The 18,476-nt window shown below is 46.8% G+C and overlaps 1 protein-coding gene across 1 annotated transcript in view; it reads left to right on the forward strand.

Annotated features, from left to right (window-relative positions):
* Positions 1-18,476, forward strand: part of LRRCC1 (leucine rich repeat and coiled-coil centrosomal protein 1) — a 407,257-nt gene that overhangs the window by 101,016 nt on the left and 287,765 nt on the right. The window contains exon 8 of the mRNA XM_086965946.1: positions 6,959-7,151. Within this exon, the coding sequence (XP_086822072.1) occupies positions 6,959-7,151 (193 nt within the window). The remainder of the gene's footprint in view (positions 1-6,958; positions 7,152-18,476) is intronic.

Consider the following 18,476-nt stretch of genomic DNA (forward strand, 5'->3'; position numbering starts at 1 on the left):
ATACTGATGGACAGGCTGCGAGAGATCGGTGTAAAGGGTACAGCTTGGAAGTTGCTCAAATCATTTCTTTCTGAAAGGTTCAGAAGGTGTCCCTGGGGGAGTTCACAGCAAAACCATTCACGTTACCTTGTGGAGTACCACAGGGATCCTCAATTTGTTCAACGATCTTCAATGTATATGTCTCCCAACTCGCTCCCCTGATCGAATCCTTTGATTTCGATTTAACTTCTTACGCAGATGACACCCAAATTGTAGTGTCACTGCTACCTGACAGGTTACAAGATCCGGCCACTCGCTTTCAGGACTGCTTAACAGCTGTAGGATGCTGGATGTCCCAAAACTGCCTCAATCTTAATTCTGGTAAGACTGAGGTGGTTTTGTTTGGCAATAATCCAAATTTTTGGGCACCGGGCTGGTGGCCTGATAAAATGTGCCCCTTCCCTCAACACGTCAGGAAAGTAAAGAACTTGGGAGTTTACATTGATAATAAACTTAGTCTAAAGGACCAAGTCAATGCTGTGGTCTCATCAACATCCTTTACTTTAAGATCCTGCAAACAAAATCTGCCTCTTCTCCCTACAGATAGCCAGAAAACTGTCATGTCCAAACTGGACTATTGCAACAGTCTATACTTAAACATCCAGGAAGGGCTCTTGAAAAGGCTTCAGCTATTGCAGAACACGGCAGCCAGACTGCTTATGAAAACACCTAAATATGCTTCGATATCAGCGGAGATAAAAAAAAGCTCCACTGGGTGCCCGTTAAGAAACGCGTTAGCTTTAAGGTACTGGGTGTGGTCCATAAATCCCTCCATGGATATGGACCCCTTTATCTCAGACGGAACCTCCAGTGGTATGTTCCGAGGAGAATCCTTGGCTCGTCTGAAGCGAAACAGGTATCGGTGACCTTGGTAAGAAAATCCAACTGGGGCGGTAGACGTTTTGTGGTCGGAGCCACCAAGGCATGGAATTGCCCTACCATTTCAGCTTAGAGCTATAGCTAATCATCTTGAGTTCAGGAAATCCCTAAAGACATGGCATTTCCAGTACAGCTAAACTGCTATCTCATCTTTGCCTAGGCCTCTGCAGGACATCGGATCTTTCAGCGACAGGACACCCATGGGTAACAGAGCACTTTATAAATGGCATTAACATTAACATTAACAAAGCATCTAAGCCAGCAAAAACAAAATCCAGCATACGGTCAAAATACAAGAGGTAGAGGCAAAAAGTCAGAGGAAACCACACCGAGGATGCCAAGTTGAACACGTGTCACCTCCAGCTAAAAGGTGGGGAGAACTACCCACAGATTGGTGGGGTTCCGTGTATGAAGGGGTTGCTGAGCCTCAATTAAGGTGATAAGTCAGTTTACTGTAAATCTGCTTGTGGTCATCCTACTACGGACACTTATAAATGAGCACCATGAATAGCCCTTTAGCACTTGAGGCAGGCATTTAAAGACTTACTCTGGGAGCTGGTGTTGGGGTAGACTCTCTGATCTCAACAAGTCTCATAATATCGCTCAATAACAGACTGGCCAGCTTGTACTTCAACTTTTAGAAAAAGTACGTTATTCTGCTACTGTGCAATGCTACATAAGTAGATCCTGCAGAATACATGAGTATCCTAGCTACGGTATTTCTAAGGACCTCAGAAATTATGTTATCTGAAATCTAAACAGACGTTGGTTCCCTAATGTTTAGTGAATTACTTTCATTGTGGCCAGTGACCCGGAGGTCACTCTCTACATGTTTTCATGATTGCATTGGACCTTGAAGTAGTCTAGTCCAAGTTCAGTGGTTCCACATCCCTTGCTCACAGAGCAGATTTACCTGGCTGCAATGCAGCATAGCTTCAGTTTGGAAGATGAAGCTGCTAAGTGCGGTCACACTGCTGCGTCTGTTCTTACTAGGAGAGAATGGTTGCGGTCAAGTAGGCAATCGATTGTGGTTCTTGAAGTCTGTGTCTCAGGCCCAACACAGCCTGCCAATACCACAAAATCAGAATGGCTCATCCGCAGATCCTTGGAAAAAGTTGAATCAGAATTTCTTAATGGAACTACCAATGTCCTAAGCGTCCATGCTGTAGGATTCCTATAGGTGTACATTTATGATAGTGAAAGGTCTCTGAGTGCTCTTACTAGTTCAGTCTACAATAGCATCCATGGATTCGCCAGGTAGCTTACTTGAGTGCAACACCACTCAAGAGTACACCAGATGTGGACAAAACATGAGTGGGTCCCTTGGATCGGGGCCAACTATAGTCCATCCCGGTAGTTCCAATGAACTTTCATAGTTCAGGTAAGAAAGCTGGGAAAATCTCAAATCCAAGTGGGAGCGACTGAAGGCATGCACCAAGTGGTAGAAGCTCACCACATCCTCCTTGATTTTCGCTTGTGGCCGTTCTTGATTCAGTTGCTAGGGTTAGTCCTCTTCTCTGGGCGGCTCCCTTACCAGTTATACCTCTATTAGCAGGCAAGGCAAAATCCTTTCCAAGGAAGACCCAGAGAACTGCCATCAGATCTTTGGAGAATTCTTCAAGTGATGTTCTCGCACCTAACTATAAAGTTAGTTGTCAATTACAACTTCCCTGAAACTCAGAAGATTTACGAATCCCCTGTGGGGTTTCACATTTACTGGTGAGCAGTCCTTGAACGTTGAACTGGCGTTTCAGTCCTTCTGTTATACTACTAATGCAGACGGTTTTTCTATTACATGGGTGTAGCCCTGAGCCTATATCTGCCGATTTGTGTATCCATTCATTCTGGGACAGGTCAGCCACACACTGTCTTCAGGTGATGGCAGTCAGGAGGAGCGATGCAGTACTCTCCACCTCCGACTCCGATTAGGCGTATCCACGACTATAAATTGATCTGGGTTCAGATCCTTTGTGGAATACATTTTGCCAAGTTTCATATATATTCACTGAAAAAACCATAGGTTTCACACATGTTCTAGTTAGCTGGACATTTCACTCCTACAAAACCATTGAAATTCCCCAGATATAGTTAGTTCAGCCAACTATAACTCGCGCACCGCAATGCACTGCTGATGACGTCACATATACATCACTCATGACATGGTCAGTGACATCACGCATGACATCACTGATGACATCTCAAATGACATCACTGATGACATCATTGATGGCATCATCCAGTGAATGTGTGTCTTTCTGAAAAATAAATACTTTTTATATATGTTTTTTCTAAAGGTCGATGGAAGAATAAATGGGTAAATAAGTGTCTAAATGGATGTTTTTAATAAAAATGATTGCATAACTGACTTAAGTGTATCTTAGTGAATACATGTATTAGCGAGTAATGTTTAAATATGTAAATATCTGTATCAGTGTCTCACTTTGTCTATAAGTGGCTGCATGGGTTGGTGAGTAGCTACATGAGTGTCTATATGGGTTACTTGTTGGTTTTTTGAGTATCAGTATGAGTGTCTGTATGGTTTGGTGGGGGTATTACTTAATAGATGCATGGATGAGTGACTCACTGTTTGTATGTATGTTGAAGACAGCATGTGTGCAGGACTGTATGGGTGGATGAGTGTGTTTATGGCTGTGTTAGTGAATTAATGACTGTCTCAATAGTATCTTTATGAGTAACTACATATGTTTTAAACTAGTATATGTAAGTATTGGTATATATAAGTGAATATATGTGAAAGTAAGAGATTGGAGATGTTCCTGTATAAATAAGTATGTGTTTCTATAACCGATTGTTTAAGGGATTAAGTATGTGTACGTTTCTGTAGAAGTAAGTGTAGTGGTGTGTGTATAGTTGTATATGCAAGTAAATGGATGTTTGATAGTTTATTTGCATGTGGCCCCCCTCTCGGGTCACTTCTGGCCCCGGGAATCCCACCCCGCCGGGGCCTGGCCATCTCCGTTTGGGACCGTGGGGGGATCCCCAAGCCCCCCACGGTCCTTGCCGGCTCCCGGCCTCCTGCGGGAGCCCCCATTGCTTTTCTACATGGGGAGCAGCTAACATGCTGCTCCCCATGTAGAAAAGCAATCGGCTTTGGTTTTTTAAAGAGAGAGCAGGTTTCCTGCTCTCTCTTCCAAAAACTATAGCAAACTACAGTGTCCGGGGGGTGGGCATCCCGGGACACTGCAGGAGCTGGCCCTGGGGGGTAGCGGTCCCCAGAGCCACCACAAGGCTCCTGGAGGGGGGCGCGGGCACCCTCCAAACATTTAAAAGCCCCGGGGGTGGTGGTCCCCCCAATATAAATATGTAGTGCCCCGGGGAGGTGGCGGGGGGGGCATGAGCCCCCCTGCATACATCATGTTAAAGCCCCGGGGGGTGGTGGTCCCCGGGACTCACGGGGCCTTAGATGCCCCCCATCATTATACATTTAAGCCCCGGGCGGTGGCGGTCCCTGGGGCTGCGGGAGGGGGGGGGCTGCCCCCTGCTATAATAAATACATACTTTGCCCCAGGGAGGCGGGGGTCCCCGGGGCAGCGCGGGGGGGGGGGTTTGCCCCCCCCACACTTTATTTGGATTTGGACCCCCGGGGGCTAATTAACATTAAAGCACTTGAGACCACGCTTCGTTTTTTTGGGGGATCGGCAGAATACGCATTCCCAACGCGCATCCCGCAATTTAAAAAAACCTTTTGGGGGGAGGTCCTTGGGGTCCTTGTGGGACCCCCTAAGAAGGTCTAGGGGGTCAGGGTGGTGTTTCTACCCTGCCCCCTTTTCTTGTTTTTTGTGTTTCTTTTTCTGTTTTCTTGTGCCTCGCTTATACCGAGGCACAAGATGGCTGCCAACACTTCCTGGTTTGGAGTGTTGACAGCCAATTAGCATAAAGCTCGTGCTCGGGAGGATACGCATACAGTACTTCATCCATAGATATATCTATGATTTAATTTTGATTTTCTCAGGAACGACTGCACGGATTTACACCGTTTAACAAAAAGCGTAATCTGCGAGCCAAACTCTACCCTTTTGCCACATTTGGTGTAATTCCGTTCAGCAGTTCGGGCTGTAGACTGGCTTAAAGGTCCCTATGGAAAATTGCATGGGGACAACACTTTTTGGGGCCCCCCCCTTTTTTCTCGGCCCCCGCTTCACGAATCATTCTGAAACTTTCAGGGAAGGAGCGGAGCGCCCCATCTTCTTGGAGAATTTCGCGAAGATTCGTCAACCGGCGCCAAAGTTATTCCAAATAGAATGTTGCGGATTTCCTATGGAAACTAGGTCCTAACCATAACTACCTAATGGCGACCGCCTGTAGGATCAACATGGACAAAGAAAAACCTCTACCGAGCAATGCAATTAAAAAAATAAATACATTTGTAGTTTTCTACAACCAAAAACTTTATTTTTGTAAAGCATTTATTTTAAGGAAAAAATCAAACATATTTAAGTAAAGGGGTTAAAGAAGTTGCAAAGTGGTAGGGTTTATTCCAAGGGTCGTTGCTAAAGTATGTCTATTGGAGTGGTTCTTAACTGTTTGCCTTTTGTGGACCCATACTTTTCATTGCTGGAATCTTGACACCGCCACTGAATCATTATTGTAATCCATGGAGCCGCAACTGTGTCATCACTTGGAGCTAGAATCCCAGGCTTAAGCATTTTCAGTTATTTGAACCGCAAAACAATACACCGAAAATACAGAAACAAGTGTTCATCAAATAAATACACAAATGATTAAATGTTTTATTTAATTTACAAACAAATATAAATTAAAAACCAACATTTTAATAGAAAGGTTGGAGCTTTTCTAAATTCAATTTAGGCCCCTCACCGTCCATACTGTATTCTGGTCGATGCACTTTCACTGCTCCGGCGAATCAAGCTGATACTAACTTAATTTTTAATCTCCAATGTGAAATTCCTTCACAGTTACAGAACATGCTTATTTAAATGCACTTTATTAAAGTTAGTATTGAATTTTCTAAGCTTTTGTGTACCCCTGATTGGGCTTTGCCGACTCCAGTGGTTTAGGGTACGGTTTTAGTTAGAATTAAGTTCCGGAGATAGTGAATGAAACAACATGTAGTTGTAAAGTTTCTTCTTGAGAGAAAATCAAATACCATGTGACTGTTATCCGTTGTGCTCTGTTCACACACTATTTCCCTCTAATGAAACAATATTCATGTCTGTACACCAACAAAACACACAATGCAGCTCTCATTTTTATATTTTCACTAGTTTCCTGCACTCCAAAGTGACCAGTGTAAATTCTTTAGTAGCTCTTTAGACCTTCATTTTCTACATTCATAGGAAATAATGCATTCTTTGAATTTTCTGGGTCATTAAAATATGTCAACTGGGCTGTCTACAAATTGCCCTTTAACCCCTTAGCTGCGGCGGCTATTCCGCCGCAGTGCTAAGGTGGAGGGGGCGCCGCGCGGCGCTCCCGTGCTCGTGACGGAACCGCTCCGTCACGAGCCTCTGGTAGGCTGTGCTTGTGACAGAACAGTTCCGTCACGGCCCCGCCCGCCCATTAGAACCCTCAGCGCAGGCGCGGAATTTGCGCCGCGCAGGTGCGGCGAGCAGGCCGTGACGGAACCGTTCCATCAACAGCACAGCCCACCCGAGGCTCGTGATGGAACGGTTCCGTCACGAGCACGCAAGGGGTTAAGAGCTGGAGTTTTCTGAATGCACATGTAGGCTAGATTGTTTATCACGGCTATTTGCTCATTCGTTGCTATTCAAATTGATGAATTTCGCTCAGGCATTCATTTGTTTATGGAAATGATTACGTCTTTTCCTATATATTTTGCTTTTTAAGTTCCAAACATAAGTATTTTTAGTGTTTCGTTGTTTTCTTGTTGTATGCACAGACGTATGTATTTTTACATGCTAGATTTGTGTGTCTTGAAAGCATAACTCTTCATTATTCTTTAAATAACATTTATTGCCTCTTGAATGTTGTAGTGGAACAATTTAAATCACATTTTTCAGGTCTTTCTTTTGGTTATTGAACTTTATCTATTTGACAGTGGGCAGAAGCAGAATTTGACTAAACGAGTGAGACAAAGTACTCAGATTAAAAGACAGCCTTATAGCAGTACATCTTCGGGAAATATAAACACAGAAGAAGAAACAACATTGTCCAGAGATTTGACTTGTGCACCTAAGAATACACCAGGGAAAACAGACACATCAAAAATTGCTGAGGAATCTACTTACCGGGTAAGGCTTTTATACAGTAATTTTAGTATTGTTTTATTGCTGGTGTATTAGAACCTGTTTCATCAAAGTAAACACACTGCTATTTGAGGCTCTGTTGAAAGAATTATTCTCTGTAAATAAATACATTGATTGTTAGCTCAAAGTATCTGTTGAATTGAGTTTGTTTGCATCATTAGCTATTGATTTGATCAATGTCTGTATTTAGATTTTTGTTTATCAAAGTGGGTCCTGGGTTCTGTGTCAAACTGAACAAATCTGTCCTCAGTCCCTGGAAATATTGATCTTTTTCACAAAGTCTCATATGGAGTTGCATGTTTGCATTTGGTTACAGTACTAACATAGAGTACCAAGATGATAGGGGAGTCAACGCGGAATGGCTGCCTAACGTAGCAGCTCCCGCACCTTGGCCAACTATCCTGTAGTTATCCTTCACCGCAGGCTACAAACATCGCTGCTTCGCCTACCATCCGGTGCGGAATGTCGTCCCCTACGCTCGACCGAAATCCTGGTCTGCTGGCGACGTCGGAACCGGAGCTCTGGCCGCGTGAAGTCTGACCGGAGGTGACCCTGGAGCCCGCGAGACGAGAGAAACGGCTGCAAGAGGCCACGCAAGGTCGGGGCTTGCCATGTGGTGGTAGGCCCGCCACGAGCCTGTGCACCCGGCATCTGTGCGGCGCCTGCCTGTGCTCCTCGGACCAGCGTGTACGGAGAACTTAATCATCGACTTCCAGTTCCCTATCACGAGTGCAGGTTGGGAGATCTTATTTTTACTTTTGCCCGCGCTAAGAGAATTCACCCCCGTTGGTGCCGTAGGTCTGCACGGCTGAGGGAAGACGGCGGGACACTGACAACAGCGGGAGGCCACTACCAGAGCGCTGCATGCGGCTATTGTGGTTATGTCCCACAGCTAATCACCGTCGCCGGAATTGTCTGCTGGAGGCCTGTGTCCAAGAGTGGAAGTGAGCCCCCACGTCCTTGCTGTGCTGTCGAGCCGGGCCTCGAGACTGCCTGTATACCTGCCTGCCTCCTGAGCTGTACTGCGGTCCCTGGGCCCGGGCGGTCGCGCCGCTTCTCGGCGCCTACGTTCGGAGTACATTGAGCTGAGACCTAGCTCCGGTGGGGCCCGTATTGCTGCCGGCCTGTAATCCCGCCGCGAACCTGTGGGCCGCATTGACTCCTCTGTGAGCGGGACCGACGCGGAGCTGCCTGGACAGAGAATCCACTCGGCGTGGCAGCACTGCCCATACTTGCCATCGCCTCTGTACCATAGATGTCACGTTGCAGCTGTCGGAGGCTGTTGATCGGTGCCCACTAGCTCATGCTGACATCAGTACCCGTGTACCTCGCAGCCCTCCTTGACCGACGCTGGACACCCAAGTGGAAGGCTTCCTGAGGTGGAATACTCCTGCCTTTAATCTCGCAATATTCCCTAACCAGAACCGGAGGGGGCTGAGCCGGTGGGGTGCTGGTGGACTGCAGCTCCAGGCTCGGAGGCCAGGATGGTGCGCCCCGAAAACTGCCAATCAAAAATCAGCTTTGATGGCGCTAAAAAGAAAACGAAAACGGTCCCTGCTGACCCTTGCTCAAGCGCTACTGCCACGCCCACTGTTTCCTCTCCTGCTAAGGAGCTTGATCTACACCACCTGTTCCAGGAAATGCGGCAGGGCTTCGCCACTGTAGTGGAAAAAGTGGACGGCATGACCGCCAGACTCGATGCCCTGGTTCACAAGGTGGACCATCACGAAGAACGGATCACAGCCACGGAACAGCGGATCTCTGATGCGGATGACATTACTTCCACTCATACCATGCAATTGGACCGAATGGACAACCTGCTCAGGATCATAGCGGCGAAGAACGAAGATTTGGAAGCCCGTAGTCGACGCAACAACATCCGCGTCACAGGCGTTCAGGAGTCCACGAACACGGGCAGAATGGAACTCTACGTTGAGAAGCTCCTCAAAGGGGCTATAGGTGAAGACGCCTTTTCACCACAATTTATCATCGAGCGGGCGCATCGATCGCTGGCACCGGTCCCTAAACCTGGCCTGCCACCTAGACCAATCATTGCAAAACTGCTGAATTACCGCGACCGGGATGCTGCGCTGAAGGCTGCTCGGACCCAACGGACCCTTCAATACGATGGCATTACTTTCTCCATCTACCCGGATTTCACCCCAATGGTTCAGGAGGAAAGGCGCAAATTCATCCCTGTGAAAAAGAAACTACGCAAAGCTCAACTGGACTATGCTCTACTCTACCCGGCAAAGCTGTGAATTACTCATCAGGGAAAGCAACGCTTTTTCACGAACCCCCAAAAAGCTGAAGACTACTTAAAAACGCTCCGCAGAGCTAGAGGAGGTGACCGACATGCGGAGGCGGACCAGGGGGATGCAGATCCATCTGCAGCAGAGAATGAACACTGATTGTGTATACTAAACTGGGCTGGACTTTTTGTTGCTCAACGTTATTGTTTTCACTCGATGCGAGCTCTGGGGATGCTGATCACACGCTGCGGAACTGCATTGACTCATCACGCCTGTGGTAATGTATCCCAAGGTCCACTTTCCCAGCCCTGGCCTCCATCGAGGGCGGTACAGTTTCGTAGGCAAGGGCGGGCAGAGTGACTGTGCGCCCTTGATGTTGTTACCCTATCGGGTGTACCCCTTATTTGCTGTTAACTTGTTGAAGTCAGGGAGCGGGGGGGGGGCAGAGGGTGGGCAGAGGGGGGGGGGGGAGTGGGATGGGAATTGTTGGCTGCAGGCATGATTGGGATGCTGTAGTGGGAGGGGGGGGTTCCTTGCTGGGGGGGTAGGGCTTACATGTCGGATGATACTTCGGGCCACTTCATGCTATACCGCATTTCCTAGTTTAGGCGAAATGCTTGTCGCCAACTTCCTATATGCAGGGAAAAAATGACCATATACTTGATAAGTAGTATGTCTTCTGTCCGTCCGGATAGGATTTATTTTTCAATAAGTGCAGGAATAAAAGTGTTTCTGGGAGAGAATGTCAAGCGGGCACAGCCGTGACCCTCAACATACAAGACAAAACAACAAAGAAACAGTGTAAACAAGGCAAGGAAATTAGTCTGCGTACTTGTACTTCAGTAAGGCAGACATAAAATGTAGGAAAAACACTCCATTGCAATTGAAATTTTCACATAAATAGTTCGCATATGTGGTTTAAAAGTCGACGATGTTTCGATGCCTATAAAAGTGAAGGCATCATCATCAGGACAAGGGTTGACCTTATTGGTGAGAATGTTGTGACACATATGAGTCTGTCCTGTTCATTCTTTTTCTTGGGCTCTAGAAGGGTTTCTCTTGGACAGTACCAAGCCCTTTTGAGGGATTTGCGCCGACAACTTCACGATGTTTTACTTCACATGTCACGGATCAAATACCTCACTTCACAAATTACAAAAGGATCCTTGATACATGCCTATTATTTACGTTATTTCTTGGTTTTTTCTTCCCTTTTTCCTCCTACTGTAAATATGTATATGAAGTAAATGTAATGAAAAGGCTTTAAATATTGTTCATGTTCAAGACAACAATAAGGTCAACCCTTGTCCTGATGATGATGCCTTCACTGTTTCTTTGTTGTTTTGTCTTGTATGTTGAGGGTCACGGCTGTGCCCGCTTGACAATCTCTCCCAGAAACACTTTTGTTCCTGCACTTATTGAAAAATAAATCCTGTCCGGACGGACAGAAGACATACTACTTATCAAGTATATGGTCATTTTTTCAGTGTATATCACTTTCATATAGGGACCACTGTACTTTGTAAAATGCTCCTAACTTAGACACGCCTACATTCTTCACCACACTTTGGGGTAAGGTTATGGACATAGGCTCCCGCCATATAATTTGGGGGGGGGGAGACTTCAATTTAGCGCTGGCACCCACTCTAGACAGAGCAGATGGGGCGAGTCATTACAAACCCAGGGCGAGGGAGGCACTGGAGGGCATCATTGCTGAGGGGATGTTGGTGGATATATGGCGATACTTACACCAGGCCGGGAGGGAGGGCACTCACTTCACACCGCAAACGGGCACGTGGGCGCGCCTAGACTATTTCCTTGTTACCACAGGAATCACACCGGAGGTACTGAGAGTCTTACACTTGCCGAGAACGTATTCCGACCACAGCCCTGTCCTGATGCATACACGCATACCCGGGTGGGATAACCCTAGGCCCCACTGGAGGTTACAACCAGCAGCACTCTTAGATAACCTATTTCGGACTGAGCTGGGGGAGGAAATAGCTGACTTCTTTCCTAGGAATAAGGGGTCCGTAGACTCGGTGGAGCACATTTGGGAAGCCTTCAAGGTCACCATCAGAGGATACTGTATATCTAAAAGTTTTGGCGTCCTGCGGGACATACAAGCCACTATACGCAGGCTACATACGGAACTGAGGGCACTGGAGCTTCGAATGGTAAAGGAGAACGACCCTGCTATACACGCAGAGTTCCGGGACACACTGCCCAAATACGAAGAGGAGGCTAATAGGGAGGCAAAATTCAAAGGTAAACACTGGCAAGCAAGACGGTACTGCGAGGGGGATAGGCCGGGAAAGGCTCTTGCGATGCTAACGCGCGCCTCACGCGATCACACTACCATCCTGGAGCTCACTGACGACCATGGCCACAAGATCAGGGACTCTGATACACTGCTCGCTGCCTTTACCTCACACTACCACACTCTACACAACCCACGCTGCGGCAGATGTGTCGTATGCAGATTTTCTGGGAGATGTGGCGCTCTGCTGGCTTAGTGATGGAGACCGGGCCTTTCTGGCGGCTCCATTCGAGCTAGACGAGATTCGCGAGGCCATCATGTCGCTTAAGAATGGCAAAGCGCCTGGGTTAGATGGCATTCCGGCTGAGTTCTATAAAACTTACATAGACATCATGGCCCCGGTCCTCCGAGAAGTCTATGAGGAGTCGCTCGCGGATGGCGTCCTGCCTATCTCTATGCGGGAGGTAGTCATTACCTCACTCCTTAAACCCGGAAAGGATCCCGACTCGTGCAGTTCCTAACGCCCCCTATCCCTTCTGAATTGTGACGTTAAGATATTAGCGAAAGTCCTGGCCACTAGGCTCTCCCTACTCATGACCAGGATTGTATTACCGGATCAATCTGGGTTCGTCTCAGGGCGTTCCACCTCTCATAACCTGCGTACCCTGTTCTCGCTCCTCCGCACGGTTCATCCCGACCTACCAGTGGCTGCCGTTTTTTTGGATGCCACTAAGGCGTTCGACTCGGTCGAATGGATTACCTGTTTTCAGTCCTGGCGAATATGGGATTTCCCAGACTCTTCATCTCCTGGATACAGCTCCTCTACACACAACCGACGGCGAGGGTTCTCATCAATGGACGCCTGTCACATTCTGTTGCCATCACTAGAGGCACGCGTCAGGGTTGTCCTCTATCCCCCCTCCTATTCGCGATCGCGGTCGAGCCACTGGCCTGCCGGCTTCGCCAGCTGCATCGTGAGGGGGCTGTCCAGTGTCTCCAGCGTCAAATAGATGTGTCGTTGTACGCTGACGACATTAAGTTTTATGTCAAGTACCCTGAACTTCACCTCAATCCCCTATTGAGAGAGTTTGTGGTTTTCGGCAGGATGTCGGGGATACACATTAACTGGTCCAAGTCGCAGTTCTTCCCCCTTACTGATGCGGTCACTGACTTCCCCCTGGACTACCCACTAGAGTGGTGCAGGACTGACCTCCGATACCTCGGCATCCAGATCTCACGAGATAGAGAAGAGACGATCCGCTCTAATTATGGGGTGGCAATCACAGCACTTACGGCAGTGGTTGATCGTTGGATTGCCCTGCCGCTGTCCATGGCTGGCAGAGCTTCCCTCATTAAAATGGTAGTGCTGCCCCGTTTCCTCTACCTCTTCCTCAATATCCCGTATTATCCAGGCGCTTTCTTCTTCAAAACCCTGCGGACAGAACTCTGTCGATTTTGTTCTGGGGGGGTAAGGCCTCACGGCTGAAATGGTCTACGCTCACACTGCCCTACGAATCCGGAGGCTTCGACGTACCTGATCTCGAGGCATATTACCTCTGCGCACAGGCGCATTACGCAGATCATTGGTTGGTCCCCACGCCCTTCATGCCACAACTAGCGGTGGAGGACTGGATCGTACACCCATTGCCGCTCTCTGGCCTACTCCATTGTCCAGAGTCGGCGATCCACACTCCGAATACCTCTGTCTCCTGCACTCTGGATGCATGGCGCCGCATAGCTAGGAGACTTTCCTGCACCTTTCCATATTCTCCTACATTGCCCCTGACGTATCACCCTGCGCTTGCTTTATTGCAGGAAAAGGGCTTTCGGTCGCTCTGCGAACGCTTACACGTCGCCACATGGGGTGATTTATTCGTAGATAAGATATTTAAATCCAAGGAAAGATTCTTCGTCACCCGGGATCGCACCCCGCTCGATGTGTTTTACTACCTACGCCTTCGTCAGGGGATGAAGGATATCCTGCCTGACTACCCAAATGAGCCTGAGATCCTTCGCCCATTGCACTTCTTGCTCTGCTCGAAGGACGGGACTCATTTAGTCTCTGGCATGTACCGCCAACTTTGATCGGCTGTCGAATCTCCCGAGGCGGGAGCAAGGGCACACTGGAGCACCGACCTGTCCACTGCGCTCACTGATGAGCAGTGGCACTACTGCTGTTCCCTCACGGCTCGAATATCGGCTAGCAGCAGACTTAAGATGATACACTATAAGTTCTTGCAACAGCTGTATTATACGCCAGTGAAAAAACTTAGGTTTCGTCTAGCTGTTGACGACAGATGTGAGCGCTGCCGTGCTGAACATGCGGGCTTCTTACACTTGGCCTGGGAGTGTCCAACTGTACATACATACTGGCAACAGGTGACTGATGCTCTCACAGCAATGACCAAGGTTACAATTGCAGCAGACCCACTCCTCACATTGTTGGGCCACACACCACACATTCCGAAATCTTCCAGGAAATTCGTTGATACCGCGCTACTCTTGGCGAAGCGGCGTGTGGCATGCCGCTGGGGCCGAGGCAGGGCACCGAAGTTTAAGGACTGGTTGTCAGATATGACTTACTGCCAAGAACAACATATTACGTTTGCTGAGTTATTGCCGATCCCTAACAGACCAAAGGACATCTGGAGTCCGTTAGTCACCTATTTGCTGGCTCAGGTTGATGACGGTGATGCCTCGGAGCAAGGGCAAGCCTTTGCATAGCCACACTGACAACACTGGAGGCTAGAGAGCCTAGATTACTGACACATACATGACTCATTTCTCCTGTCATGGCGCACTGCCCCCGCAAGATAATATACTGGGGATATCCTCACACTAAGCACCACCGCGAGAGGACCACTTTTCTGTACCGGGTCCACCACCGCGCCAGCTGTCCGCATTACGGGGTTTCTCTCTTTTCATCACCCAGCCCATGCCGCAAGCCCTCATCACTACATATCATCTACTCCTTAGGATATCGATCATGACCCTCATCCTCTCAATGACCGCCTGACGCCATGACAACTGATGCATCACAGTATAGCACTGAACGGCCAATAGCTCATATACACGCCTGTTGACCTGGAATTCCTCATAATGACATGTTTACTAAGCCTTACTATATTGTTTACTGTTGGGGATTGATAAAAATGAAAAAAACCTGTTCTACTGCAGTGAATCCTACCTCTATATTCTTCTCCTTCCTGATTCAATTTTATGTTTCCCTTTCTTTCCTTTATTTCTCCTTTCTCCGTGGAGTACTTGCCAACAGGCATTCTTTACCAACCAAGATTTACCGCCACCGGGCCTCCGGGATGCCGGTTCCAAGGCTGTGTATTACTGATTGTTACTTCCTTATCGTTTTGTATATGATTCCGCCGGCCCCAGGGTTGTAGGCACCTGTGGCAGTGTACTCTACATTTTATGCAATAAAGCAGTTTGAACACCAAAAAAAAAAAAAAAAAAAAGTAAACTGAGATTGTGATGTGTAGTCTGATCCTTAATAGGTCGCATATATCCAGTCCTGATCTTGTTCTCCATCATCCAGTACGTTCAAGGCAAATTGGAGATACTAGCCGTAACGGAAGCACAAGAAGTCCTAAAAGAGTATCCCCGGTGCTCCAGAGAAAGGTCGCACAGTTGGTGCACCACAGGCCAAACTGCCTGCATTATCGAACTCCGACCCTCTTCAAGTCCTGTTGTTGATGTACATAAGATATCCCAGGCAATTGTCAGCACTGGCGACAATGTAGGCCGCTATGGAGGCCATGCTGTCTTTCTTAAAAGTGATTCTGGTTCACTCTGGTGTGTCATCTTGCCTCACAAATCCATTTGGGGCTCCAGGAGAAGCTTCACTAGTGGGGTTTTGCGTTGCACAGTTTGACCCGGTCTGTCCCCAATGTAGCACACTTCATCATGTTCCCAGACTATGTCCCTGTGTGAGATTACAGAGGCCCACCATGTGCTTATTTGAGCGCTCTCCATGGTTCTCTTGTCAAAATGTTGATATTACAGGACCTGGATGTCATTTTCAGCTCTGACTCCAGCAGTGACCTTCAGCATACACCAACCAAGATCAGGTTGACTATGAGGAGGCGTATCAGGCCCCCCACTCCTTCTCTAGTTGGACTTGCATAATGCTAGTGGCCTAGGCAGCTCAACTGAAAATGACAGTAACTGTCTTTTGGGTTCCCATACGGAAGAGAACGCATCTTCTGCACTGGTAATTCGCAGGTCTGCTGAACCTGTAGCTATCTACTGTTGACACTTAAGTCAATCTACTTAGGTGTCTGTGGATCATGGTGCTATCTTGCCCATGGAGTTTTAGTCTTCTCGCCCATAATGTGGTTGAGGTTGCACCCATGGCAGAGGGACACCCGCTGTTCCGTTTTGTGAAGGGGAAAATGAAATGTGAGGAAATCACGCTAAAGTAGGCATTAGTAGATACCAATGCGGAGCGTTACATGGTTATAGAGCAATATATGTCTTAGTTTCATAAAGAAGCAATGTAGGTTAACGTTCACCAGAAAGCAGGTTTTCATCTAAATAAAAAAACTCGTTTACAAGCCTTGAAGAATTTATAATAGGAGCACACAAGCTGAGTCCATTCTCGTTAATTGGTTCAGTAAATATTAGTCAAAGGTGTCTTTAGTCTAAAGCCTACAGAGTCAGATAAGCAGTCTTGGGAAATTGCTCTCGGAAAGAAGGTTAATGTTTCATTAAAGCTTTGTTAGAAAGGGTTACGAAGTTAAAGGACAGAGGTCATGTGTTGTTTATGTAAATGTATATTATTAACTCATGTATTCTTTGACCTGTTATTGGCTTTTATAGACAATTGTGTTTAGGTCATCGCTTTTTCAACTATATAAGCAGCTGCACATGAGCAGCAAATTGAGATCAACTTTTCAGCTCTAACGAGGTGACTATTCTCTCGCCCGTTGTGATTACACCTACATTTGCTTTTCTAGAGAAGTCTTGTCTCGCTTTATTCCAGTTTTCCCCAATAGTTTGCTATTTCCTGGCCCCTTTAAGACTTTTTTGCCTTCAACCAAACGCAGGTCTGTCTAGGTCCAGGCAGATGATAAGACTGCCTTGTTGTACTGAAACAAATAAGGCAGTGTGTGGCCTTGTGTTCTCTGTCTAGAGGCTCTCCTATGCTGCTGACTGGTTTCATCGGTTTTCCCAGACGGTTAGTCACCTGGCAGTCTTTCTTAACGTTTGGCCGAACAATCAAGCTTAACGATCAGCTGGCATGATCTTGCCAATTATGAGTAGCGACTGCATCCAGAGGTAGCATGGAGCATCTTTGTTCGGTGTGGGATGCCTGTGGTAGGACTGTTGCTTATCTCTGAGAACATCCATTGTCCGGCTTTCTGTTCCTTGTAGTTTCCTATTTGTAATATTTTAGTAGGCACTAAAGATCTGGTATTCCGACTTGTTGAACCTGGGTCTGTGCCCTCCACTTAGGCATGGCAAGGTCCTGCATCCAAACCTCCACAATTTGCACCTCCAAGCATGAAGATTGAGTGGATCAAGTAGAGTAATTTTGAGTTGATTATTAAAGTTTTTGGTGTGATTCAGGCTGCTTTCCGTCCTTCCTTGAAGTCTATCTACTCTGGCTGCAAAGCTAAGTAGTTGACCTTTAGTGAGGACCAACACTTTGAACCTCTTAAGGCTAAATTATCTTATGTTGTTTTTATTTTGTCTTTGGCCAGGCAAGATCTTGTTGTAGGCACTGTTGAGGGTTACCTTTCAACCCCTTCGGCCTTTGTGCATTTACCTGGTCAACCCTTTTTTTTCAAATCACCAGTTCTGATGTGGTTTTTGGAGGGCTGTCTTATATGTTTCTGCCTGAACCCTTTGTTATGTCACAGTGGGTTTTTAACTTTTTACTGTGCATACTACTTGAATTCATGCAAAGAGGCACTCCTAAAAGATTGCGAATACTTGTGAATGACTTCCTTATTGCAGCCACTTCCTTGTGATCCATGAGCTGGAGGCACTTTTAGTACAGCTACAACACACTATATTCTACCCTAAAGAATTGGTGCTTTGGGCTTGGGCATCCTTTCTCCTGAAAGTGGTGACAACCTTCAATGTGGAGCAGTTTATCACAATCACTGTGGTTTTCTATCAGCCACATCCCCTAAGGAAGAGGAAAGGCTGCACTAGTTGGATTCCATATTGGACCTAATGCTTATAAATTTATAGGACTAAGGCACACCTTCTGGTCAATCAACTTTTCATGTGGAAGAAAGGGCAGGTAGTCAAACAAAAGACTGATTGGCGCTGCTCAATATATGGCACTCAATGAGAGTGCCATATATTGCCCAGTTCTGCAATTTACATGGTTAATGGTTTACCTCAGTTCTGTGAAGAAATCTTATATATTTTTATATATATATTCCTCGCAAGAATCCTTACATCAAGCGTGCTCTCAGGTAAGACAAACTCCAAATCGTGAGGTTGTCCGCTGTTTAATTCACAACGAGTTTCACCTCATGCAAGGCTTGTTCATGTGAATAGGGCAACACACACAGCACAACATAAATAATGTTTCCATGGTAAACAACAAATGAGACTATCACTGGTAATGCGGTGGCCATTTTGAAACGGTACAGATGCACAGTAAAATAACTACGTCTCAATACACCAAATGTTTGCTCACTGTTAATCATCCTAAATTTGGATATCTTCTTTAGCCAGCATTTGTTCATAAATATATATATCTTGAGTGAAAGGGGTCATCGTGGCATATATATATATATGTATATATATATATATATATATATATAT

This window comes from Lissotriton vulgaris, chromosome 4_1, assembly GCF_964263255.1.
Source record: "Lissotriton vulgaris chromosome 4_1, aLisVul1.2, whole genome shotgun sequence".
NCBI lineage: Eukaryota > Metazoa > Chordata > Amphibia > Caudata > Salamandridae > Lissotriton > Lissotriton vulgaris.